Source organism: Vidua chalybeata, chromosome 6 (assembly GCF_026979565.1).
Source record: "Vidua chalybeata isolate OUT-0048 chromosome 6, bVidCha1 merged haplotype, whole genome shotgun sequence".
Classification (NCBI taxonomy): domain Eukaryota; kingdom Metazoa; phylum Chordata; class Aves; order Passeriformes; family Viduidae; genus Vidua; species Vidua chalybeata.
Window position 1 is genome coordinate 24,971,864 of NC_071535.1, and position 25,682 is coordinate 24,997,545.

General features: G+C 39.1%; 1 protein-coding gene across 2 annotated transcripts in view; it reads left to right on the plus strand.

Moving 5' to 3' along the window:
• The first annotated feature begins 8,301 nt into the window (after positions 1-8,301).
• RALGAPA1 (Ral GTPase activating protein catalytic subunit alpha 1) overlaps positions 8,302-25,682 on the plus strand; it is a 131,318-nt gene continuing 113,937 nt past the window's right edge. For both annotated transcript variants that reach the window (XM_053944606.1, XM_053944607.1), the window contains exons 1-7: positions 8,302-8,639; positions 19,507-19,617; positions 20,140-20,189; positions 21,579-21,636; positions 22,288-22,331; positions 23,223-23,400; positions 24,940-25,055. In XM_053944606.1, the coding sequence (XP_053800581.1) occupies positions 8,534-8,639; positions 19,507-19,617; positions 20,140-20,189; positions 21,579-21,636; positions 22,288-22,331; positions 23,223-23,400; positions 24,940-25,055 (663 nt within the window). In that variant the 5' untranslated portion in view covers positions 8,302-8,533. The remainder of the gene's footprint in view (positions 8,640-19,506; positions 19,618-20,139; positions 20,190-21,578; positions 21,637-22,287; positions 22,332-23,222; positions 23,401-24,939; positions 25,056-25,682) is intronic.

The following is a 25,682-nucleotide window of genomic DNA, read 5'->3' on the forward strand; positions in this document are numbered from 1 at the left end:
CTTTTGGAACAAGGTGATCTTTAAGGTCCCTTCCAATTCAAACCATTTTATGATTCTATGAATAGTGGCCTCCCCAGCAGAACTTTCTTCTTCCCTAGTGTCATATGCTGTCCTGTGCGTGTGCAATGCTTTAAACTAAGTCAGACTTAACTGAAAGTGGCAGCTGTCCACTGAGAGTGGATATGAGAACTGACTAAAGAGGTAATACTGCAATCTGTGCAGGTTTGGGATCATTTTTTTGGCTTTGGGTATCAGTACTTGTCTGTTCATTCACCAATTGCTATTAATTGTGGTACATAAGATGTACTGAATAGAAGTGACACTTTGTGGAAAAAGCTGTCCGAACTGTCCCCTTGCTCTGAGGGACCGATTAACTTCCCTCAGGACATACGGATATACAAGGGAGTCTGGCAGGGATCCTCAAGAGTCCTGGAATACAGAGCTGGTTGTGGCCTGCAGGTCATATTGGTGATATCTTTGGGCCGAAGGTGAGCTCGCTTGTACTGCACAGGCTCACTCTTGAAATCTGGGCCAGCTGAAAGAGCAGTAGAAAAGCACAGTGTGTCTCAGTGATGTGATGTGCCACTTCAAAGGAGTTAAAGCTGTGTGTGCCTGGCAGGAGCAGTTCTTCATATTGAGATCCAAATTTAGTCCCTCTCAGCTGTCTGGATGGATGTTATGGAGGCTATATTGTGAGGCAGTTAATAACTTCTGTGTTTCCCTATGGATTTCCACCTCCACAGCAATAGCTACCCACCTCAACCACAATAACCATTGCTGTATGTTAGTCACTTCTTTTCTCCCACATCTCTGTATATCCAATGCAAGTAATTTCCCTGCATCTCCTCCAAGAAGAGTGTATGTAGGTGTGCCACCTCTTCTCCAAGAGCACTGAGAGAAAAACTAGGCATAACTGACCTCCCACCCTTCAGTGTGCAAACTCCATCCCTTCTCTTCTTGCTGTCTCTGGCTTTGTAGTCACCCAGGGACACAACACAACTTGGCATGCTTTCTCCATACCCATTACAATTTTCATCTTTTCTGCATAGATCCACAGAATGGTTTCAGAAGGAAAGGGCTTTAAAGATAATCTAGCTCCAACCCCCTGCCATGGGCAGGGACACTTTCCACTAGTTGCTCAGGGCCCCATCCAACCTGGCCTTGAACACTTCAGGGATGGGGTATCCACAGCTTCTCTGGATAACCCACTCCAGTTCCTCATCACCTTCACAGTAAAGAATGTCTTCCTAACATCTAATACAAACCTACGATTTGTAAAAGAACTGTAGCCCACGTGGGAATCCTGAGCGCTTTCCTAGATCCGCAGCAGTGGGCAGCTGCAGCTGCCGAAGCCGCCTCTTCCTGCTGCCTGCGCTCCTCGCCGCGCTCCCGGCACCGCCGGCCGTGCGGAGGGAAGGGCCGGCCGTGCGGGGTGGGGCGTGCTGCGGCCGGGCCGGACCTCGGCCTAAGGCACCGGGCTGGCCTGGCCCAGCGTTTTTAAACGTGGCTCTGGCTGTTTCATGGAGCAAGAGCAGCTGAACTTGTCCCCAGGTTTTTCCCAGGAAACTTGTGAGTCCCCGAAGCCTGGCCAAGTGCTGGTTCACATAGCTTTAAAAACTGACCAAAGTAGTTACCAAGGTACTTTTTTTTTTCCCCAGTCTGGTATTCTTTTGAGGTAGCCTGGTTAAAGTGTTAGTAGTGATGACTGATAGTCAATGGTCATGATCAGTCATAGCTGAAAGGAGCTAGGAGATGGCCTGAAACAACACCAGGAGACATCCCAGAAGAAAACCTAGACATTTCACCAGCTGGATCTGAATTTTTTTTTTTAAGATATCCATAGGAATTCAGAAAGGAAAAAAAAAAAAAAAGAAAAGAAAACACCCAAAACACAAAACCAGAAGTAAGAATGTCTAACAATCCCCAATTCAAGTGTTGTCTTTTGGACTAGCAAGATAAAAAGACTAGAAATCAAAGATTCTGGACTAGGGAAAAAAAAGCAAACAAAAAAACAAAACAAACAAACAAAAAAAAAACCACAAAAAAAACCCAAACTACTGGAAATAGTTGCAGGGAAAGGAATGGCAGGAAAACAGGAAACCTTTGGCTTGACTGTAATTTCCTATTCAAACAGTTGGAACTAGGTCTAAAGGAGCTAAAAATAAACCCCAGAAGGAAATCAAAGTTCTCATGCCCTGGTGGAAATAAGCAACCAAGATGAGGAGTTAAGACAGAAACTTTTTTTAATAACACACAACTCTACATGGTTCTATTCTGTTTATAGCCAGGAGAGGGGGGGATTACCCAGCTAAAGCAATCTGTTGTGTGGAGAAAAAAAATGTACTGGCTGAAGTTAACTTGACTGTCCAAATGGAGTGCTAGAAAACATAAGAGCAAAGGGTACTTCTGGCACTACATATGGGCACAGGGTGTATGGCAGCTTTTAGTTTATTTCCAGACTATAAAGCTAATTTATCAGATCACTTTTAAGCCCTTAACATATAAAGTGGCAACACCTATCTTAATCAGCTCTCTAGAGGCAAATGCTAGAAGGAGTGGGGAAAGAAGAAATTCTATCTGGCCTGTTAGAGGACTTGCAAAGATTTTTGTGTATAAATACATCTATGAATCCAGCCAACCACCAGACGACCAGTCTCTGGAATTACCATTTCATCAATATAAGCAAATGCAAGTGTTACGTGCCTATAAAGGTGTGATTTTTTTTTTTTCTGGATCATGACTTATGCCTTTCATTACAGTAAAATAAATATTAAGAAGGTGATTGTCATCATCCTCATCTGCTCGGTTCTGCATTTAATGGGGAGGTGGGGATTAACAGCTGGTGGTTTTTTTTGTGGTATTTTTCAACAATCAGAAAGAGACCATTAGCAGGGACAGTTGGCAACCATGCAAAATTCAAAACTGGAATTGAAAAAATTTGGATGCAATAACAATTACTATTAATAAAATGCTGACTAGTACAGATGTTGGTATCTCCTTTCCCAATTTGAGACACTTTTAGAAAAAGCTAGGAAGGAAAGCTATAATTTTACACCTAATTTATGGAATGGAGGCAGTGAGTATTTATCACTTTAGATTCTGAAAAGCAGTTCCTAACTTTCAGATTATAAACCTGATTGCCAGCTTTTGTTGTAGTGAGTAGTTGCATAGTAACTGAGTATTTCTGACAAGAAGAAGATTGTAAAGGGAGAAACCAGAAGTATATACATAATGTGAGTCATTAGGATACTGGTACAGATGAAACCTTGAAGGAGAAGCAGGGTCAAAAGAACTTTTACCATGTGTGCAATATAGTGCACTATATCTTAATGAGTTGGAAATAACTTCTCATTAGGCGTCTTTCCCATGTCAAAGATGTAGCATGTCTTGGACTGATCATCACAAGTCTGGTTGTTGGGGTGAGGTCCTCCCAAGGTGACAGAAGAGCAACCTCTTAGCCAGAAAGAAGTGGTTGCCCTGGGGTGTCTGGACTCTAGCAAACAAAATTATTTCACTTTCTATCACTAAAAAAATTATACACTGGATACTTTATTAAATCTAATTCTTCACCCTCAATTTGAAAGTGGAATATTAGGAGGTAGGTCACAAGAACTCTGAAAAGACTATTTGCATGCAGGTCAAGATCAGCAGCAATTTAAAGTAGCAGTCATGGAGTGCCAGTTATGAGCTATGTTTGAAGGCTGTTGGATGATGTTCATTCCTCAGATCATGGGTTTTTTTTAGGCAAAATACTTTGATATATGCTGCAAAAGGTGTAAAGTTGTACCAATCAAAAGAAACACAAAGAGATATGACCTATTTTTAAAATATCCATTTTCCTCCTGCGGGTGACATAACAGGAGACATCGGGGCAAAATATTTCCTTTGATAGAAAGGAAATAATCTGTACAAAATTCTCTCTCCCCAAGAGGCTGGCAGACATGTACAGGGTTTCTTTTGTGCATTTGTCAATATTGCAAAACTATTTCAGAAGTTGGGAAAGAAAAATAAAACATCTCAGTGGTTGAGTGTTTGAGTACTTTTGGTTAAAAGAAAAGTTGTTGCAACTTCCACTGTATCAGAGTATTCACATTTCAAAAGCTCTTTCCTATCAGATATGGGTGCTAGTGCTTACATTAGAACTCAAACATTGTGAGTTGGAGGTGACTTTGCATAGCAAAAGTCTAAGTTCTCTGGCACTGCTGGCCAGGAACTAGTAATGATTACACCAATTTTAAATAACTTCTACATGTATGAAAGTTTCTGGTCATGGCAGACCCTTTACACCTTCTGTTCTTTGAGCATGGCTGCCGCAGTCCTAGCATGCTAAGGAAACAAAACTTAGGTAATGGTTGTCTGTTGGTTTTGGTGGTTTATTTGGTTGGTGTGAGGTTTGTTGGTTTTTTTTTTTTTTTCAATTGCACTCTCCCTGCTACTTTTGAAGCCATTGTCTGATTTTGATCTTATATTACATGAGAGCATGAGTATTAAAGATACCAAGTTTCTGCATGTCTTGTGAAACAGCATTTGGAACAAAAACCTAGTAATGTCCCAGAGAGGGATATGTGTTCACTTAGCTTTTGTCCAAGGGACAGTGTCTTGTTTTGAAAAGACAGGTGTCTGCTAAGGAAGGCAGGAGCCTCTCTTGAAATGGAAAATGTAAACCCCCTCCCTCTGAATTATTATAATTTTGAAATTAAGGGACTCTCAGGCATAGATATGGGAATAGGAATAACAGTTCTTTACTAGGAAAATTAAAATAAAAATGCAGTAATAAAAAAAAAAAACCCACTGTCAGAGTCAGAATACAACCTGACACCCTATTGGTCAGGGTGTTGGCAGCATTCCCATTAAATGGTGGCTGCAGTCCTCCTGGAGTGACAGACGTGGGTCTGTTGAAGCAGTGATCCTTTAGAAGGTTGTAGTTTTCCTCTGAAGGTCCAGTGCTGGTGTAGATGGGCCTGGTCTTCCTCTGGGAATCCAGTGGAAAAAAAGCTCTCCTGGCGTTCCAAATCTCAGATTTTTATCTAGGTAGGAATGCTTGGCTCCTCCCCCTGCGCAGAGCTTCTCACAATGGGATGATGTAATTTCATCAGTCATGCGTGAGACTCAATGGCCCATTGACAGAAGATATCTCCCTGGGCTGAGGATGGGATAAACTACACATGTAGTTAAGACTTAACTGCAGTCCAGCCTCTTGCCCATCCCGAACAGGTAGGGGAGGACTAAACAAAGAAAGGCTTATGGTTGTGAAGGGAGGTGACTCGTGGCTTTCAGTGGCTAGAATACAAATTTGGAGGAAATCTGGCTTCATGAGTTCTGTAGTTCTTGGAAAAAATTATTCAAACTTGTGATCTTCAGTGCTTGGAAAGACTGCAGTGTTCTGGCTTTGTATAACAGAGCTATTAATGCTGATACACTGCTAACAACACAAAAGCAGAGTATAAACTCTGGAAAGCTCCTTCCCTTAAGCACAGAAGTATACAAATTCCAGATTTTATCTGTGAGATACAGAGTTCTGCAAATGCAATGGGAAGTCACGGGAACCATCATCTTCATAGGAAGAGGATTTTGTTGAAGGGACAGCTGGCTGTTCCATTATTATTATACTAGAAATATATTAGAGGATCCTGATATTTGACTGCTTAGGTGAAAGTAGCAAACATCTAGTATCAATATGTTACACTAGAGTATTAAATTGTACAGAACTGTGGTTTTGACTACTCAAACTTAAATATCTAGTTTTGGGGGCCTTTTTCATAAAGTTGCTGATTAAATAAAAATTTATTACTCACGATTGAACAGGAATACTGCTGCACGGGCAAAGCCACATACTCAGAGGTCCACAGCACAATTTAAAGAGCCTTCTTTCTCAAAAGCAAGACAACCCTCATACTGATGATCTGAGTAATTTTAGCTCACTTTTAATCACGTACCTTTATGTGATGTAAATATTAGTAAGGCAAGAATTCCAGAAACTTAGATATCTGTAGGTGTATCCAAGAATTCAAAACATAATCTATCCATTTGGCATGTTGAACTGTTGAATTAGGCCACAACTGAAGGGTGTTTGCTCTCTAGTATATATTTAAAAATACCTATATGTTTTCTGAAGTATTTGGCAACAGCTGAAATCTTAGGAAATCACAAATCCTAGATAAACTGGGAGAAGTTTTCTGATGGTATGAATGTGATCCAATTGCCCCCCTACTACTTTAAGTGTCCTACGGGGCCCTGTAGAGATCACAGAATCTGCTGAGTTGGAAGGGACCCACCAGGAGGATCATCAAGTCCAACTCCTGGCCCTGCTCAGGACCATCCCCAAGAGGCACACCATGTGCCTGAGAGTATTATCTGAATGCTTTCTGAACTCTGTCAGGCTTGATGACAGCTCACAGAAGGGAATAAAGTTCTGAGCATTTAATTGTCTACAGTAATCCTCTAAAAGTTCAGTTACACTTAGTTATGACAGTCCCCATGCATCTGGACAGAAATATTTTAAAAGTTCTTTCTTCAGAGTGGAAATGCAAAGAATTGGACACAGTAATAGCAGCCTGGAATGCAGCAGAACCTAACCTCTGCCTAACTAATCCTGCTCTTTTCTAAACTTGTCCTTCATGCATATTCAAAGAACCGAAGTCACATGCTTCAAAGTCAAAGCCTTTGCAAGATCATGGCTTTTCCAGTGCACAGAACATGCCCTTCCTGCCCGGTGTGCCTGCACAAGGAGGTTATCTATAGAAGCCATTATTATCTTGGTTAACACCACTCCCTCCTGCCATTTAATATTTTAGTGATGTCTTACTCTATTATTTTTAATCTTCTCTCGAGTTAAAGATCTAAAAATTAACAGAAAAGCAAGCATATTATCCAAAGAAAAGATATATCAAAGATTTTCAATATGCAGAATTGAGTTTAGAATTAATGAAATTTAGAAAACAAAGCACATATATCAATGTATCATTGTCAGATCTTAGAGAGCTAAAATGTACTTACTGCGTTATAGTAAACTAAATAATTGTAATACTAGCTGTTACCTAACATTGCTAATCTTCAGATCTCATTTACAGAGATGGTAGAATATTTTAAATGCTTTGGGGCAGACCACATAAGCAAGCAGACAACACTGAGTCCCTCACTGATGCCCTCCTATGTTCCCACTGCCCTTGTGCTTCTAACATTTACTGTTACTGATCATTATTTTAAACACTTGCATTATGTTATTTATGTGACAGGTCTGTCAATGTTGACAATTCTTGGAATTTTAAAACAAGTCTCAAATAATGAAATATTTCCAATATGAAAAACTCCAGCTGTTCCAATCAGACTCTCAGCTCACAGAAGTGACCCTCAATCCAAAACAGAGAACCAGTGACTGTTTAAAAATGTCCCAGCAAAGAGATACTGGAAAGAATCTTAAGTGATACTACAGCAGATGTCTTTTGGAAAGTCCAAGAATTCTCTGTCTCTTGAATGCAAACAAACTTTTAGGAGAAACTTGGGACTTTTTCGATGCAAGTAACTCGATCCTCAGCAAGAGTTGATATGGCACCTCATCGATTTTCCTGGCTGTTGTTGGCCTCGCTGTGAGGTTGTGCATGGTGGGACTGAGCCAAACGCATTCTCTTGAGCTCATTTGGCTTTGCTGTAGGAGCAGAAGGGACATGACCATCCTAACAGAGCGCAGATGAAATGAGGATGCTTCAGCCCTTCGTGCTGGACCCCGACGTGCCTGATGGTTCGGCCTCGATGCCAGCACTGCAGCTGAAGGCGTAGGCAGTGCAATCGGGGAGAAGCAACTTTGGGCAGGAGCTCGGCATGAGGAGTTGCAGCACTTTGAGGATCAGTGTGGAAAGAGGAACTATGAGACACATCATTGCTGGTTGCACAACTGAGGCTTGAGTAAAAGGTTTGGAGTCAATGCCGTGGTGAATACGGTCCTCACCTGGATTTTATTTCCTCACTGCCTCCTTACACTGCAGTGTCTCTGTACAGCCAGAGTAGCTGTGTAATGGGATAACTTAACACTTTACTTACAAACAGCAGAAGTACAGTTTCCCACACCAGTTACTGCTGCCGAGCTGCGCAGAGGATCCTGCAGCGGGTCCCCAAATGTCCTGCTCCGACGCCCGCTCTCCATCCTCGGCCAGGGCTGCGGGGGAGCGCGGGCGGCGCGGCCCCGCCTGGCGCGCCTCGGAGGTGCGCGGGGCCGCGCCGCCGTGACGTCTCGACGCGGTTGCCATGGGGACGACTGGGGTCGTACCTGACGGCTGTCGTGAAGCAGCGGGAGGAAAGCGAGGGAGGAAGAAGGGGGAGTCCAGGCCCAGCCCGGCCCCCCGGCCCGCGGGGAGTTGGCTCCGCGCCGCGCCCCGCCGCCCTCGCCGCATCGCAGTCGGGAGTCAGGACGAGGAGGAGGTGGAGGCGGCGCTGCCGCCTCTGGCTATGTAGGGGCCCCAGAGCGGGCAGATCCGGAGGCCGCTGTCCGCCTCTGGAGCTCGGCGCCGGGGCCGGGCCCGAGGCCGGGCCCGGCGGGATGTTTTCCAAGAAGCCGCACGGGGACGTGCGGAAATCCACGCAGAAGGTGCTGGACACCCGCAAGGACCCACTTACCCGACTCAAGCACCTCCGCGTCCTTATCGGTGAGGCGGCCGGGAGGGGGGAAGGGAGCGGGTCAGCGGGGGCCGCGGGACCCGGCGTGGGAAAGACCGGGAATTTGGAATTATCAGCTGGGCGCTGGGGCAGGAGGCGGACTCGGGGCTCAGCCCCGGCGAGAGAACCCACCCGGCGAGCGGGGGAAGACCCCTGCCCGGCATGGTGGGGCTGGCGGGGCGAGACTGCAGCAATGTGCCGGGGGCTGCAGGACCCCGCGGGATGCTTCGCTCGGCGCTTTTGTACTGAGACACGGACGTTTCCGTCTGAAGGTGGAATTGCTTTGGGAACTGTGGAGAGAGGCGAAAAAGTGGTGTTCTTCCCATGTGAATTATGCTATAGAATACACAAAGTGCTAAGTTGCTGCGCATGAATCAAAGTGACTGGCGAACGCAAATGGTGCCTGTAACTCCTGAATCCATTTCCTTTACGTTCTTACAGTAACAATTTTTATTTGTGTACATTTTCAAGGTAAGAGCTCCAGTAGTGCTCACTAGCGTAGATGTGAATGAGCTTCTATACAGCCAGATTTAAAACACTTGGTTTGCTACTTGGTAAAGGAGGACACACAAGCCCTGAAGGGCGGCCGCAGTTCCATGTGAACTGCCATTTAACCTGACCAGTGAATTAGAAATTGTGATTATACGGCATAATTGCCTAATGAAAAAAAACAGGGGGAAACAAAAACAAACCTAGTTAACCATTCCAAGATATCTGTCAGTTGCATATGTTTGTAAAAATGTAAGTCATTGTCATCAAGCTGTCCTTGAAAAAAGAAGCTTGCTCTGGAGTATCTTTTGGGCGCTTCAATCCTGTAAATGCGTGTGTTGCTTCTGACAGTTTATCAACACGTGAACAGGGCTGGGTCAAGGGCAACTGCATTCCGTGTTTAGCACAGAATGCTGAATGGATTATTTTGGGTTCTGCCCACAGTCTGGTGGTATTTATGTATCTTGTCCTCCAAAGCTGAATTCTTTCCTTTCAAAGGAAAACGGCTATTGCTCTCTTGTTTTGTATTGGTGTTTAAAGGAACAGGTGTTACCATGTTGCACCATCTGCTGCTTCATGAGTTATTTTCTGCAACATAGTAATTATCTAGACTTGAAATGAAGAATAGTTGTGTAGCTATCTAAGCGACTTCAGAAGTCAGATGCATCCCCTTGCCTCACTCAGAATGTACCACTCTTCATAAGTAGCTGTATTGGGCCAGCTGTGGCTTGCTCTGTGTTGGCTTTTAGCTACTTCCTCAGTTGAAACATAAGAGGAAAGCACATTCTAAAGAAACTAAGTACCTCTCTGAATTCAGATTTCCTGGCTAAAGTATGTTGAATATTTCTAGTTTTGCTTTAGTCTGCAAAACATTCTGAATGATTTTGATCTGATCTGTTCTAGATTTTGAATTTATGTTGCTTGCAATTTATTTACAACGTTTTTTACCTTCAGCTTTCTTAATAATTGGATGACTGCTGTAAGTTGCAAGCCATAAGCTATGTCAAGCAGACATTCTTATCTAATCTAAGGTTTCTGTTTACTGGCTGTAGGACAGACTAAATTTGCTGGGGATGTTTTCATGTCGTCCTCGTCCCCTCCTATTGTGTGTATCTCAGCTGTTGAAGCACAGCTCCCACTCATCCATCCTCCAAGTTTGGGAGAACGCAGTGTGACAGTGTGTGAGTGACTGTGTAATTAGGGAAAGGTGTAACAATACTCTTCAGCTTGTCTGTTTTGGATACATCCACAAGATTTTGTCATTATGCAGATATTCTTAGGTGCATGAGATACAAAAACAAGGCCTTTTTTTAGGGCAGAAGAATAAGGTATTTCCATACATATTCCCACTGTAAAGCATGAGAAGTATACAGCAGATTATTTGAAGTCTGTCTTCTGGTGTGGTCACCTCCTTGCCTTAATCCTTTCTCTGCTGCCTCAAGTGGCTTCCAAAACATATGTTCTATGCCCTTTCTTCTGCAGTTCTTTCTTTGACTAATCTTCAGAACGAGATTAAAAAAAAATAAGGTGCCCACGTAAGACAGACTGGTTGCTGAGGTGGCTTCTCATGCAGGCACCATCCCACAGCTTGAGCAGTGAAGTACTGCACATCGTTTTGTCCTCAGTGACCGTTCTCCCAGAATAATAATTGCCATATTTCCCATGTGTTCAGGGGAGCTGTGTTAGCTATTGCCAACAAACTATCTGAGGGGATAGGGCAGGAAATCTCAGGTCAGCTATGTTCAGCATCTTCCTGAAGGAAAAATTATTTATTTTGTTTATTGCTCTTAGCCTCTGCACACTGGAGACTGAAAGACTATCCAGAAGAGAATTTTCTGCAGTTTCACATCCAGGAGAAGGATAGAATTTTCTCTTGTTCTTTAATTTAGAGTACTTTCAGTAGGCCTTCAAGGTGTATTCGACCAGTTTGTTCGTTTTTTTTTTTTTTTTTTGCTCTACATTTTAGTCTTTGGTCAACGACAATAAACAGGTATGGCCTTGGTTTCATGGTTATGACTTGAGGCAAGGAAAGGGAGTATTAGTTAATTTTCCTGCTATTTTACCAGGGCATCCAAAGCAGCAGTTCTCCAGTAAGCCAAAATAATAGAATAGTCATGAATCGAGGTGCCTGGTTGTGAAGTATAGACTGCTGGCTGTCTACTAGCCAAAGAGAAATGTCAAAAATTTAATTATGGTACAAGACTGAGAGTTGCGTCCTCCAAGGCAATAGTGTAAGTCAGGCACCATATAGTCTAAAAATATTTAAATTAGTATAATGCCACTTTTAGTAAGGATCAGAAGATACTGAACAATATAAAGCACCTAATATGAAGCTAAATGGATCGATAGCACAAAGGCCTGTGACTTTTATTTTTAACAAATTAAGAGTAGTGTACATTAGATGGAATCTTTTAAATGTCTTTTACAAAATAGCTTAGAGTGCAATGATTTGTATTCTTTTAGGAAAGTATCCTGCCATTGGTGACAATTCAGGTTAAATTTAGTAAAAAATGCAAATGAGTCTGCATAAGTATATATAAAAAATTTTGTGTCTTTTGTGAAGCAGTGACATACCATTTTATTAAATACCATTGCAGCTTTAGGAGTCTCATTGCTATAGTCTGTGTATAGAAGATTTAGATATGGGAATGACTAAGATGAGAGTAAAACTTTAATGTGGAAAGATACTGAAAGCTTTAAAATTCCTTTGTATAGGGACAGAGGGTGAAAAAGATGTAAACATATATGAAAAAGTCTAGGAAATAACATCTATTAAGGCCTACCAAATTTGAAGTTACAATAAATGATTTTTGTCTTGGAAAGCTCATGAATGCTAGGCTAGTGATCAGTTATAGGAATGCTGAGGGGAAATGCATTTCTTGTGGTTTGGGTTTTGGTTTTGTTTCTGTTTTATTTTTTTTCTGAAACTCTTTAGTAGATAACTGCTCTTTGCCACTTCAGTCCAGTGTCCTGTCTCTGGTTCTCTGATCTGCTTCAGTTTGGCTCCATTCAGCCTTTTTTTGTAATTTGAGAACCAGAGAAAATTCTGTGAAATTCAGGTGACTAAATCAGAATTCATTAAATTATTTGTTAAAAGAAAATACAATATATGACACATTTATGCATGTCACAAGTATAAGGTTTTTTTAGTAGAGGTTAAAGCCTTTAGGAGACCTCTAAATAGTAAGAAATATTATTCTTGCTTAGAAATGCTGAGAAGAATTGTAAAGATTGAGACTTAGCAGTGTGTGAGCAAAGGTAATCTGCTTTTCATCATTATGTTGCTGCAGTATATATCTTGAAGCAAATGTAACTATCTGGTTTCATGGAGTTTATTCTTTTGAGATGTATTCCTTTCTTCCTGTAGGAAGTGTTTACCCCATCCCGCTCCATTTGGTTTTTTCTTCTCAGTTCTGGGAAGTGCCTGAGAGTCTCGTACAATTCCCCGGTGTTGATTTGGTCAATGTCTGAGTTTTTAGCAACCTGCTCTGTTGCCTTGTCTTCCTGTATGCTTTGTGTACCTTACAGAGTCAGGTATTGCCTGTACAATGATTTTCCAGAAAAAATCTCCCTTTCTCTCTCTCTCTCTCTCTCTCTCTCTCTCTGTATATATATATATATAAGCAATCCCCAGTCAATTACCATCTAATTGCAATTTTTAGGGTCATTAAAGTGGAAATAATATTGCATTATTCTTATATATATATGCACTGTTTGATCAGACTTCAACATCCAACTAAAATTCTGTGATTTTTAAATGGTAATTTATAAAAGTTTGTGCTAGTAATCTTTCAAACATCAGATCTTGGTTTATATGTCCTTTTGCTAAAACAGTGCTTTGAGCATTCTATAAATAATTAAGACAGCTAGGTATGTTACCCTTCATAATGACCTACTTTAACAATATTCACTTTTCATTTTGATATTAAATATGTTGGTGTTTGACTAAACCTGTTGAATTTGAAGGTTCGGTCTGAATTTTGAAATTTATGTATTTTTTTAAAAAGCTAAAATCTCCAAATATGTAATGATTTCTGTAACATCGTACTGTATGCAAGTAAATCAAATTAATCTATGGGTTCAAAATTTTCTTATAGGGCTGAATTCTTAAGATATTTGCTTTCTTGGTGGGTTGGGCTTTTTCCCCTCTCCTTTTTCACTTTTTTGTAGAGTAGAAGTTACAGGTTTCTAATCTATTAATCCAGAGTAAAGAAAAAAAGGAAATACATTGTTTCTCATGAATTATTTTATTTGCATCTGATATCTAAAACTATACTTCTTTTATCTCTAGAACCATGGAGAGAATGCTTGCAAAATGCAAGAAAATAGAGTATCTAAAGTGTATAGTTTTTATATTATTATTTTGTTTTGTTATTCTTGGTGATTGGTTAGCACTGGACATCTCATGTAAATAGTCTTTGAAAGGGAAAAGTCAAATTACATGGGACAGAATGAAATGGACTGCATTGGACATCCATTCTAATATATTGTTTAATATTAATTCACTTAAACAGAGATTACATTCGTTTAAAGGGATTTTAATTTAAGAAATGTATTTCACTGGCAGTTAGCCCTAATGCTTCAGCTGGATGGCATTCATTGGTGTTGCACATCATCAACATCAGTCATAAATGAAAAATGTTTTATCATTGTTAAAGTGACAGCAAATGAGGAGCTACAACAAAAGTAGCTGCCTGGAGTTTTGGTGGATGTGCAAAGATTTTTTTTTTTTTTTTTTTTTTTTTTTTTTTTTTTTTTGCAAGAGTTTTAGATTTTTTTTTCTTTCCCAGTTAGTCTAACTGCAGAGAACATGTCACTGCTCATGTAACTCAGGGATCTGGATGTGGATTGCATGCAGTGTAAGGACCCCATGTTCTGTCACTCTTGACTTAACCCTGAACAAGTTATGTTTTGGTCAGGAGCAGAGGGGGAAGAGTTATTCTGCTTTCATATTTTGACTAATGCTACACTCGACTTGCAGAGTTCAGCAGTGGCCAGGGCTGCTGAATTGCAAGGCTGAGGGCTGGAGCCAGATCAAAGCCCCAGGGTAGACAAAAGGGAGGCTCTGACCACTTGGTTGCAAAGGAATGGTCTGTGTGGGTTTAGCTTTGACAGTTCAGAATGAAAATATATGCATTACTATGGAAGTGTTTGAAGTTGCTTAAATAAAAACTTAAGTTCTGGAGCACATGTGAATTGTTGTGAAAGTATTTCTTAAGAGTTTACCAGTGTAACTCTGAGCCTGCAAGCACCCATAGAAAATTCGCTTGGAAAGCTGGCAGCTGCTTCTGCTCATTCCTGTAGGGCACTGGTGTTGTACCAGTCTGTATGCAGATGATGTTCATTGGTTCTGTTAACCTACTTATTCATTTGTGATTTTTTTTTTCATTTGTATCTAAAAGATTGTGATCAGGAGTTCAGACTTGTCTGATGCAAAATAGAAGTCCATTAGAAGATATCTTTAAGTTATATTCCCTTTTCAGTATCAAAACCTTCAAGAATATTTTCTTTGACAAAACTACCTTTTTTAAAAAAAATGGTTTTGCTAAATAGCTGTTGATTAGATCTGAAACAGTAAGGGCTAATGTGAAGTCTTTGTGTAATAGATTTGCATTTGTGGTCTGTTATCAGGGCTCTTTCACTTTGACAGTCTGTTAACTGTGCCAGAGCCACCAGTTAGTTCCCGAGGTTTTCCACTTAACCTTTCTCAGTTACATGCTTTTCTATTCGAGACAGTCCCTATGTAACCAAATCTCTCTACTCTTTTGCTGTAAAGAAGCCCTTAATTTTTTCAGCATGGAGAATTAAGAATTAATAAGTTTGATTATCCACTGAGGACATGCAAACCTTTGCTTTCTAGTGGCACCAGTTTGTTACAGGGGTTGATACTTACCGTGTCAGTCCACAGCAGACCTCTGCTTTACAGAAATAGATCCAGAATTCTGGCCATCTTCCAGGTCATTGTTTGCTGCAGTTGTCAGTTTGGGTTTTGGTAAGGGCAAGGGAAAGTGACTTAAGAGCCAGTAAGTCTTGCAATAAGACAAGGATAATGTTTTCATTATACTAAGTGCTCTGACAGTTTTACATATAAACATAGTATTACATTCTAAAACTCTTAAAATAGAACATAAAATTAGCCACAATCTAATCTGTAATGATACAGACTATTTTCTTAAATTTCAGCAATGCAGTGTGAACTGATGGAAGTTCTTTTCAGAAGAGTTAAAATGTATGTCTAAAATCTGTTTTGGCAGGGTTTGTTTTCTTTTAAGGAGAAAACGACATGTAAGCACAAAGAGACACAATACTGTGTGAAATTAAAATATTGTAAAGCAAGTAAAATAACTTTTCTGCAAAGGACAGAACTTTAAAGGTAAACAATTAAAATATCAAACTTAAAACAAACCCCGCCAAAACAAAACACAATTTAAAAAAGCACCCTTGAACACAGAGTTAGTATGGAAATCAGATTTGTACCAGTTTTTAAATTACAGAAAATTATTGAGGAAAAACCAGCAAAGATACATGTTTTTTGCTGTTGTAAAGTGTGAAGAAAACTGCATTTTCTTGTCAAACAGCTTTCATGAAGTGCTGAAAATCAGGATTTTAGTGTACTGAAACTATGCTTTGTACAGTAGAAACTTCAGTTTTTACCTCCCTTTGGAATACAGTAGTATCCCGTTTTTCTCTTTCACATTCTGAGGAACTTTTCCAACTACTTCATATGGTGCCAGATCTATTTCTGAGTCCTTCCCTCATCCCAGTCTGGACATAGAAACAAGAACACAAGAAGTACATTAGTTTGTGTTAGTTACATGATCTGTGGTCGAAGAATATAAAGTTCTTTTGTTTAAAATTAAAAAATAGGAATGCACTGGAAGTTGTAGAGGAAAGCCTGTTTCTGTTTAAACCCACTTCACATGAGAAAAGGGCTATGTCTTTCTTCTTAAAAAGACAAAATACTTAAGAAGCCAAAGCAGAGAAACAACTTCCTGCAATTCTCAGTTCAGGGCTGTCTGAAAAGGATATGCTGCTTGTAGAGGAAATGACTTTTACCTCTATGCAGCATGCATGGTACTTTGAGAGAGCATATAGAAGAGACAGTGAGATGGTGTTGGAGAAAATGGTTATGACATGAAAATTGAGGAGCTGTTTGTTTAGCTGATGACAAGGATAGAGGTAAACTGAATATTTTAGAGACATTAGGGGGAAAACCCAAACCCTTAATTAAGGAAGAAAGCTATAACAGCAGTATATAACTGGAAGTTTTAATGGAACAGTAATTAAGGAGAGCAGTATTCTCTCCATGCGTTACTCATGTGTATTGTGTTCAGCACAGAGGTAGCTGTGAAATGGAATGATGTGTACAGGTGGCCAGATCAAGCCCTCTTAAGGTCTACATAATTATCTCCATGCTGTATCTGCTCTTTTTCGCCCTTCTCCTTCTTGCCCTAATTCATGTCAGGGTATTCCTAATGAATTTCAAACTCCTCAACAAATGCAAGGTTCCATATTTCTGTACCAGCAACTTTCTGAATCACTACAGATGTCCTTTGATGATGAGCAGATGTTCCCTTTTGCTGTAGGTGGCAAACCTGTCCAATGAACAACTGTTTTCCCTCCCTTAGGAGGAAAGCTGTTTTTCAGCATTAACAAAATGAGTTAGTGGGTTTTTAAAAAACTATTATTTTCACATAATAAAAGAATAAAATTTCCATTAAATAAAATGTAGTATTTATTACAGAATACAGTTGTTGCTAACTGGTTTCAATTTTAAAAACTTGCTTTTGATTTTACTATCAAGTGTGACCTTGGAAAGGAATCTGAGTGAAATGCATTTGCTACAGAAATTGCAAAGTCAAGGAACTTTTTACTCTCCTCCTACTCTTGCAAGCTATAACTGTATTTTGAAGATACCTTCAATGCTTTTAATGTTGGTTGGGTGTTAGTGGTAATAATACAGGTCTACCACTGCTCCTTCAAGCATTTTTTGAGGTGTTTGACACATTTTTCTTAAATAAATACAAAACAAACTAACAAAAAATTTAAAAAAGGACAGACTAATGAAATTCCACTTCACCTTCCACTGAAAGGCAGAGTGTCTTACCACAGTACCAGTTGTGCATATGCAATTACGTAGTAAAATGACGGTCACTGTTCAGCTGGTTATGTAGACAAGTCTTCAGTTTGTTGCCTGAAGAATTTAGGAGTAGCATCTCCAAAAATTACTGACTGTTATGTTAAGACTGAGTGTTTAAAAGAATACATTTGGTTTAGGCATTTGGGATTTTTTCTGTTAGTCTGCTTCAGAGTTGACCCGTGTCTGAGGAAAGAACGAGGGCCTGTTTCAGGAAACAAAACATTTAACATGCCTGCAAAAATGCAGCATTCCTGTGTTTTGATTGGAAGAGACCCTGTTTAACTGCTTCCTATCCCTTTAGTATTTGGAACTAGTATTTTCTGCACCTTTGTATTGAGTGAACCATTCCACTGCTGTCTACATGCAATCCCTATACAGTCCTATAAACCTATGGACTACAAGATATTTTCTATCACCATTCTTTCTCCTGAAAACCTCAATTATTGCTTTCTTTTTTTTTTTTTTCTTTAATCCTTCCATCTCAATCTCTTGATTTTTCTTCCAATATTTTCTTGTCCCTAGCCTAGGGACTCAGGGCTCTCTGTCCATGAGTGGAATTGGTTGTAATGGTTGTGCCTATGCTCTAATCATAGCTCCATTTCGTGTGCATTTCCCTGAACAACTGAAAATCATAATTTAGCCTGTTTGAAGTGGAATTGGTTTTTGTTGTCCTTTAGCATTTGCATTTCTAAACTGTAGCAGTTCAGCTGCTGATCTGTAGGTGGTGTGGCAATTTCTGCAAACCCGGGGCAGATGCTTGCTGTTCTGGACCACTGTTTATTCCTGCTGAGCTGCCTTGCTTAAGGTTGATCTTGGATGCTGATATAGCACTATCTGCTCCAAGAGCACCCTGGCTCTACTAGAGTCATTGTGCAAGATGTTGGCAGAATGCTGTGATACAGCAAAAATTAAATCTGTGTTGGAAACTTTTTAGCAAAATTTGTGTCAAAATTTTGCTCTATAGCTATATAAGAAAGCATAACTGAAAATATGCCATGCTTTTGGCCATCCTTTCAGTTCATTGTTCCTGACTTTATACTCTGCCATTTGTATATCCAGTCATGTGAGATGATAAAGATTGATGTCATTCTAAAAAGGGTTAAAAATTATCTGGTCCAATACAGAATTAGAAGGAGCTTTTTAGAATATATATCTACAGTGAAAGAGGGTGTTTCATTGTATACAGCTGGTGAATGAATATAAAGGTTTTGTTTGCCTCACCTTCCTTCATATTTTGCTTTTGTTTGTTATACATCAGTATTCTGAAAGAGGAGCATTTTGTCATTTAAAATGCTGTCTTCCTGTTCCTCTGTGCTTCCATGGTATTGTTTTGTCCACCTAGTTTCTCAAGTCATATGTAGTTGAATAACAGGACAGGGAGTGTCTAGACAGTGTGTACTAAGGCTTGATTGTTTAAAGTGATCACTTTAAAATTAATCTAGATAAATCACTGTATTTCTTTATCGGGAATTTGCAGAAAACCATCTAGAGGGTTGTGGGAAGAGGGTCTGGAAAGCTTCCTGGGGTACACAAGAAACCACATTCCCATATACTTACAGTGATGTTGCTGCCTCAGGGTATCTCTGAGATCCCATCTTCTAATTTCCCTAGACCACACAATCAAAGGAGTGTCAGGGACGGAGCCAGACTAGAACGTAAAGTGCATCTTGGAACTTGGAGGGAGTAAGAAGGCAACAGTGGGAATCCAGTGCTGTTGTTTGCATTCTTCCAGCTTATCTATCTACAGAGCAGATGTGTTCCTCACTTAACATCCTTCTTCCACTTTATTTAGTAAGCTTAGTTGTGCTTAGTAATTACAATTGGAGATGGTGATGTTCTTTCTGTTGTAGAGTTTGGGCAGTATCACAAGCTTTATTTCTATTAAATTAACAACTGAAACCAGATTAATCTGTACAGTGCTAGTCCTGATGGAATTAGGGTTCGTGACTGGCATTTGTTGGCATTACTGTCATGCAAACAATGGGTGTGCAAGAAGATGCTGCTTCCCATTTTAAAATTCACTAGGCACTTATGGCATGCCATACTGAATTTCATTAGCCTCAGTGTAAAGAGTGAAAACTTCAATAGTTTCTTTAATTAGTTATTTATTTTAAAACCAATAATTTTTCTTCTAAATATCTTCAGTTCATACTGCTGGATAATGGTATGTAGTGGTTGACTCTGAATATTTGAAATAAATATAAACAGTGTTTTGTTCTGTTTTTCAGACAATGCAGAATCAATTGATCTCAAACAGTTTTTTGACCTACATTTTTCACATATATATTATGTGTTCTTTGAAAACTTTGTGACTATTGAAGTGGGCCTTAAACAAAAAGGTAAGTGTTTCAGACAGAATTCTTTTGTCTTGATGCTTGTGACTTTGTTATGAAATAAAGCAGGGTGATATAAATACAAATAAATATAAATATAAATAAATATAAATAAAGCTCTGTGTGGTCACAAATGACAACATTAGCCATGCAGAAATATGTCTAAGGACTAACTTTGCAAATGAAGGGAGAACAGTGAGATATGCATTCAACTGGAGGTGAGCAAAAAGTGTTTGTTTTCCGATGACTGTGTTTGCCCTTTTCAAAGTGAGGATTCTTAAGGTGTTATACTTTGTGTTCTGCAGAATTAGTCTTTTAACAGGATACTGTGTAATTTAATCTCTCCCAGTTGTGGATGCCATAATAGGAAGTTATGCAAATTGTAGCTGCTATAAACTGTATTTGTGGAGTATAATTTTTATTTGCAGAAGCAGTGCAAAGTTATGGTTGTATGAAGACATTTAAGGATCTTTGTTTTGAAAGTGCATTTTATATTTAACTATTTTAACTATTTATTTTTGCAACTAGGTCACAAGTCGCAGAGAGAAGAATTAGATTCTATTCTTTTTATTTTTGAGGTAAGATATTTTCAATATTTTTTGCTTTAAGTCCTATTATTCTACAGTCATCTGTAAATACACTTTGCATTTAACTGCATTCTGTCTTGCATTTGCATAGAGCTGAATTTATGTGTTTTGTTTTAAAAATAAAAATTTGACTTGTGGTTTTGCAAGAAGATGTCTAAACTGGAAAAAGATGCTTCTGTGTCTCTAAATAGTTGATTACTCTTTGGAAGTGGTATTTCCCCACCATGTGTTATACACATTGAAATTTATAGAAAGGTGATCTCTATTTAGTCATGATATTTTTGACCTTTGGATTGCATGTTATATCTGATTTTTCTCATAATAGATTGCTACTGCAGAATTTTTTTTATAGATCCTTTTAAAAAATATTCATTATTTGAAAATTGCATTTCACAATATTCTTTCTGAAAGCATATCTTGACTTAATTAATTAAGATGAATTAGACAATAATGAAATAATTTAATAAAATCAGAACATTTATAAGCAGATACTATAGTTTAGAAATAGCTTAGAATGTCAAGTTTTCATCTCCTTTTTGATGGAGGCTTCTAATTATAGAACAAGGGTTGTGTTTCTTAAAAATATGCAAGACTAAAAGTTGATCTATGCTTATCACATGGTTGAATACAAATTCAGTTGTTATTTATTTATTGGTGAGTTATGTTGGTGAATGTGAAAGAGAGCTAATTAATTTGTTCACTAGTTCCTACATAAAGGAATATTATGTGATCTGTGCATTGGAAGCAGCTTCACAGTGTGCTGGAGGGCCACAGCCAGGAAAAATCAGGTTATTTACAAGTTGCAAATGCCTCTAGTGTAAATGTTGCAAGTCTTACATGGCAGATTTGGAATTACTAACTTGTTTCTTGTTTCTGGAGACGATCATTCTATTTGTAGAGGTCTTGTCTTCACTGTTTTGCTATGGTTCATTACCCCTCAGTTGAGAAGGCTGAAGCACATTTGCTTGTGCCACAGAGGCAGGTTGACAGCTGAACATCCTAACTGAAGCCATTAGAAAGGTGGAGTAACTTAATGCAATCTGTTGTGAACCAGAGCAACTGAGACAGAGACTGGTCCCATTCCATTCCCTATGCTCTGAGCAGCAGTGTCCGTGAGAGAGCTAATGGAGCCAGATGACCTGCAGTAACATCTGAAGTCTCCAGTGCAGACCTTACAGACAGGCTGTCAGAGCCTTTGGGCTTCTTAGCATTAGGAATGGGGTCACCTTGAAAGGACAACAATGCTTCTAAAGAAAGCATTGTGGGAATTTTCTGAGTTGATACTTCAGCTTCTGATCTGTGGCCTTTGTGAAAGGGCTGTGTTTGGTCTTTCAAGAGCGATATCTGCAACAAACATCCTTGGGTTCTGGTTTTTTATAGAAAATTTTACAGCTCCTTCCTGAAAGGATTCATCAGAGGTGGCAATTTCATAGTATTGGTAAGTTGATTCTCTTTCCCTCTCCCTTTTCCTCTCCCTTTCATTTTACTTTTTATTAGTAGCTACCAATTAGTGGCTACTATGCCACTCATTTCCTTAAAGTTTAAGTGGCTTAAACTTGGTCTAGAGAATTTTCCAAGCTAGGTGAAGGAAAATAAAAAAGAAAATAAAAGAAATAGACAAAAAGCCCCGCCAATGTAATGAATACTCTTTTGTATAGATTTATATCTGGGAATATAAAAATAGAAGAGTGGCTGAGAAAGAACAAGGACAGGTGAAAAATTTGGAGTTTTAAATATTTTTTTCCTTATTTTCTTTCTCCTAGTAATACATTTCAAAACTGACATGAGGTATTTGTAAATAGGGAATGCTGATTTTTATGCACTGTGATGACTTGATTTATTTTTAATGTACACATCTCAAAAGTTTTTGGGAAAAAATATTCTGTGAGTAGGCTATGAAAGGTGATATTTGATTTTTTTTTCCTTCTGGCATTGAGTCAGTTGCTTGAAGGTATCAAGGTCACCAAGATTAAATTGGAGATTGCCAAGGACTTGTTTAAAAGTGGCTATCAAGTCTGACCGAGAACTCTGACATTTCACTTAATATAGAAAGAACAAAAGCAAACATTTTTTTTTCTCCTTTTTTTAGGGTTGATTTTAAAGAAGCTTCTGCACACTGGAAATTCATTAAAGGTACTGCAAAAAGTTGCATGCAATTTTGTCTACAATACTTAAAAGAAAAAATAAGAACACAAGGGCAAATTTTTACAGTAAAAACCCTGGAATGAGAACCAGATTGTGACTTGTGTGTCATGAAAGAATGACTTCAAATCATCAGCTTTATCTCAGTAGAACTACTCATAGTGGTAATGTGTTTCTGTAGTGTAGCCAGCGGTTTAAAGGATTTTGCATTAACAAAATAGTAAGCATTAACTGTTCATTGTTAGGGCAAGGAAGTTGATTTTGGGGCTCAGGCTACCTTGGAAGTGGAAGATTATCTAGGCCAGGGAGGCCTGCTGGTGGCAAGAGTAATTTAAATGGTTAGGACAAAACAACTGCACCACTCCTCTGTAAACCACCTGTGGGCTTCTCTGGTACTGAAATTCTCCAGTATGAGAGCTGGGAAGGGGGTGCTCTAGGACTTTATTACCTTTTTTAGAGGAGAAATGGAAGAAGGTAGAATTGGTCTTTCTGATACAGAAAGCTCACTCACTCTGTTGTTATAGTTAATGAACATATTTAGAAATTTTATGTTGGTCTTCGTATTTCTGAAAAATTCATGTGGCATCTTGCAGTGGTGTAGTCAAGCAAGTGATTAGACACGTTGGTTTTCTTCCTCTTCTTTCAGAGAAACCCCTGTGAGAAATTATTTGAGGCAAACAGCAGTGAAGGTGCCAGGCTTGCCCTTGCATTTCATCAGGAGCAGCAGATGTGTTAGTTTCACTCTGCTGATTGCTGGGGGTCATACTGTCTATCCTCATTTTTTTTTATCTCTTCCCTTCTCCTTCTCCCTCCAGGACAAATGGAAATGCTTTTTTGTTTGTTCTGGCACAAGATAACTTATTCCATGTTTTTTCCTTTAAGATACGTCGAGAGGGTGTGCGTCTCTTTCTTTTGTGGCTGCAAGCACTTCAAAATAACTGTAGTAGAGAACAATTATGGATGTTTTCTTGCTTGATTCCTGGATTTTCATCACCACAGTCTGAATATGGCCCCCGAACACTAGATAATCTTATTAATCCTCCCCTTAATGTCCAAGAAAGTAAGTAATTCGGTAATATTACTCAATTCTCGACGTAATTCAAATCTTGTCACAGATAAGGCAAGTTGAAGTAACTGACATACATACATACCCAGGGAGATAATGGAGCTGAGATGAGTTTCTTAGCAGTTTGTCAGGTCTTCTTCTGTAGCAATTTCTGTCTTTTTTGTTGTTTTTCAGAATTAGTTGTTTTTTGTGGTTGTTGGGGTTTTTCCCTTCAAATAGGTTATTGTACCTTAATGCCTAGGGGTGAAAATAAACTGACCAATTGTGTGTAATTCTTAAAAATTGCAAGAGGATCCTGCATCTACTGCAAACTTGCACAAGTGAATTCTGCTTGTGTCGAACACTTGCACTGGCTTTGTTCATAGTCCAGGGAGCCAGCTGTGCAAAGATGTTTCTGGTGTGGCCTTCAAGAGAATGCGTGGTTGTTAGGCTAATGTGTAAGGACAAATGTGACCAGGCAATTAAAGCTGTGGCATTCTTGCAACTTGGAATCTTCATAAAGAAACAGACCTTGGAAATTGCAAAACTTGAGGTCTTAAAGGTTTGCAAGAGTGGAAAAGCTTGAGCATTCTGAGATGAGTTTTTTGTTTGTTTTTGTTTTTTTAATGATAAGGTCATTATCTTGGCCCTAATCAATAGAGTGAGAATGATTTTTCTCTTAAGATGATTCTTAGGACAGTTTCTTCCTTTGTACACTCCAGTATTAAGTGCCTCCTAACTCAATTTATTCTTGATAGTGGGATTTGAAGCTCATTTATTAATGATTTGCAATTGGATGGGGTCTTTGAATGTAAGTGCAAACTGTGCATTCACATAAATGGGACTAAAAACTTGAACACTTTTTCCCCTGAATGTTGTACTTCTTTCCATCTTCCCTTAGTATTTGAGTATTTTACTGCTTGTAGAGGAGAGCAGTGTCTCCATGACTAGAAATGAAATTTGCTGGAACACAGCAGACGAATTTCATGGCAGGATAGCTCTGCAAGTAAAATTTTTCTACCTATTTAAACCCTTTTTTGGCGTTATCTTCTGAAATTCAGAGTGCAAAGATTGACATGTGAACATGTAACTACAGGAACAGGAGAAAAATCAACTCTGACTAGCTTCACTGTCGAGGCAAAGAAGGATACAGACAGTTAAACTTAAAAAAAATGTAATTGATCAACTGCTAAATGGGAAAATGGTGAAAGATATAAATAAAGATTTGGCATTTGTGTAGCGTAAGTGTTATACAATTGTTGGCATAAATTCCAAAAGAATTTTTTAAAAATTTGGATTTGGCAGGTAGGTTCCAAAAGTGCATAGAGAAAACCTACTTATTGTCTGCTGTGCTTTTTATATGTGTAAGAAATTAGTTCCATGGTGGTTTAGAAGTTAAAATTTCCTGATTTTCATTAATCTATGGATGGACTGTTTTACCTGTAACTGTCTCTGCTTGCTGCAGTGCATTTCTACTTTCATAACTTTTTAGATGATTACACATGAGGAGAAATAATCTAAATGTTAGATGTACTTCTGTTTTTCTTTAAATAGCTCAAGTGACTCTAGAAGAAATCACTCCACTTGTTCCTCCACAATCAGGAGATAAAGGACAAGAAGATTTAACAAGCTATTTTTTAGAAGCACTTTTGAAATACATGGTAATTCAGGTACGTTCCATACTTTTCAAGCAAACAAGTGTGAAACAATTAACACCTCTTTGTCCTTTACAGTAAGTTTTTTTACTTGTAGCACTGCAAATACATATAAAAATGTTTTAAAGAATCCTTCCTTGCCACTCCCTTTTTTGTAAAAAGCAAATTTTTCTAGAAAAATGTTCCCTTGTCGTCTGTGTGACGATTCCTAGACCTTTTACCACAGGATCTGCCATCAGATTGTGGCAAATGGAGAGAAAAGAAGACTTGTCAGTCACTTCTAGCAATACTGATTTCATCTCCCTTCTCATTTTCATCTTCCCTGTACTATTGTCTTCAACCAGTGGATCAGCTGTGTGCAGAAAATGAAGAGTTGAATGAGTATTTAGTCCATGGTGTGCAGCTCAGACACACCATGTTCTTCCCTTTGAAGTTTGACGATTCCATGATCTCAGCCTTTGAGTAAGAAATGGAGAAGTAGAGGGGAAAAGGAAAAAAAAAAAAAGAGACGGGAGTCTTCCTTTATATTATTGATGATAGACTTGGTAGATTACCTAGCTCTGCAGGCAGATGGATTCTCAGGAACAAGGATGGAAACTGCATGTTGTATTTCTTGAGGAGCACTTACCATGCTTGGTACCA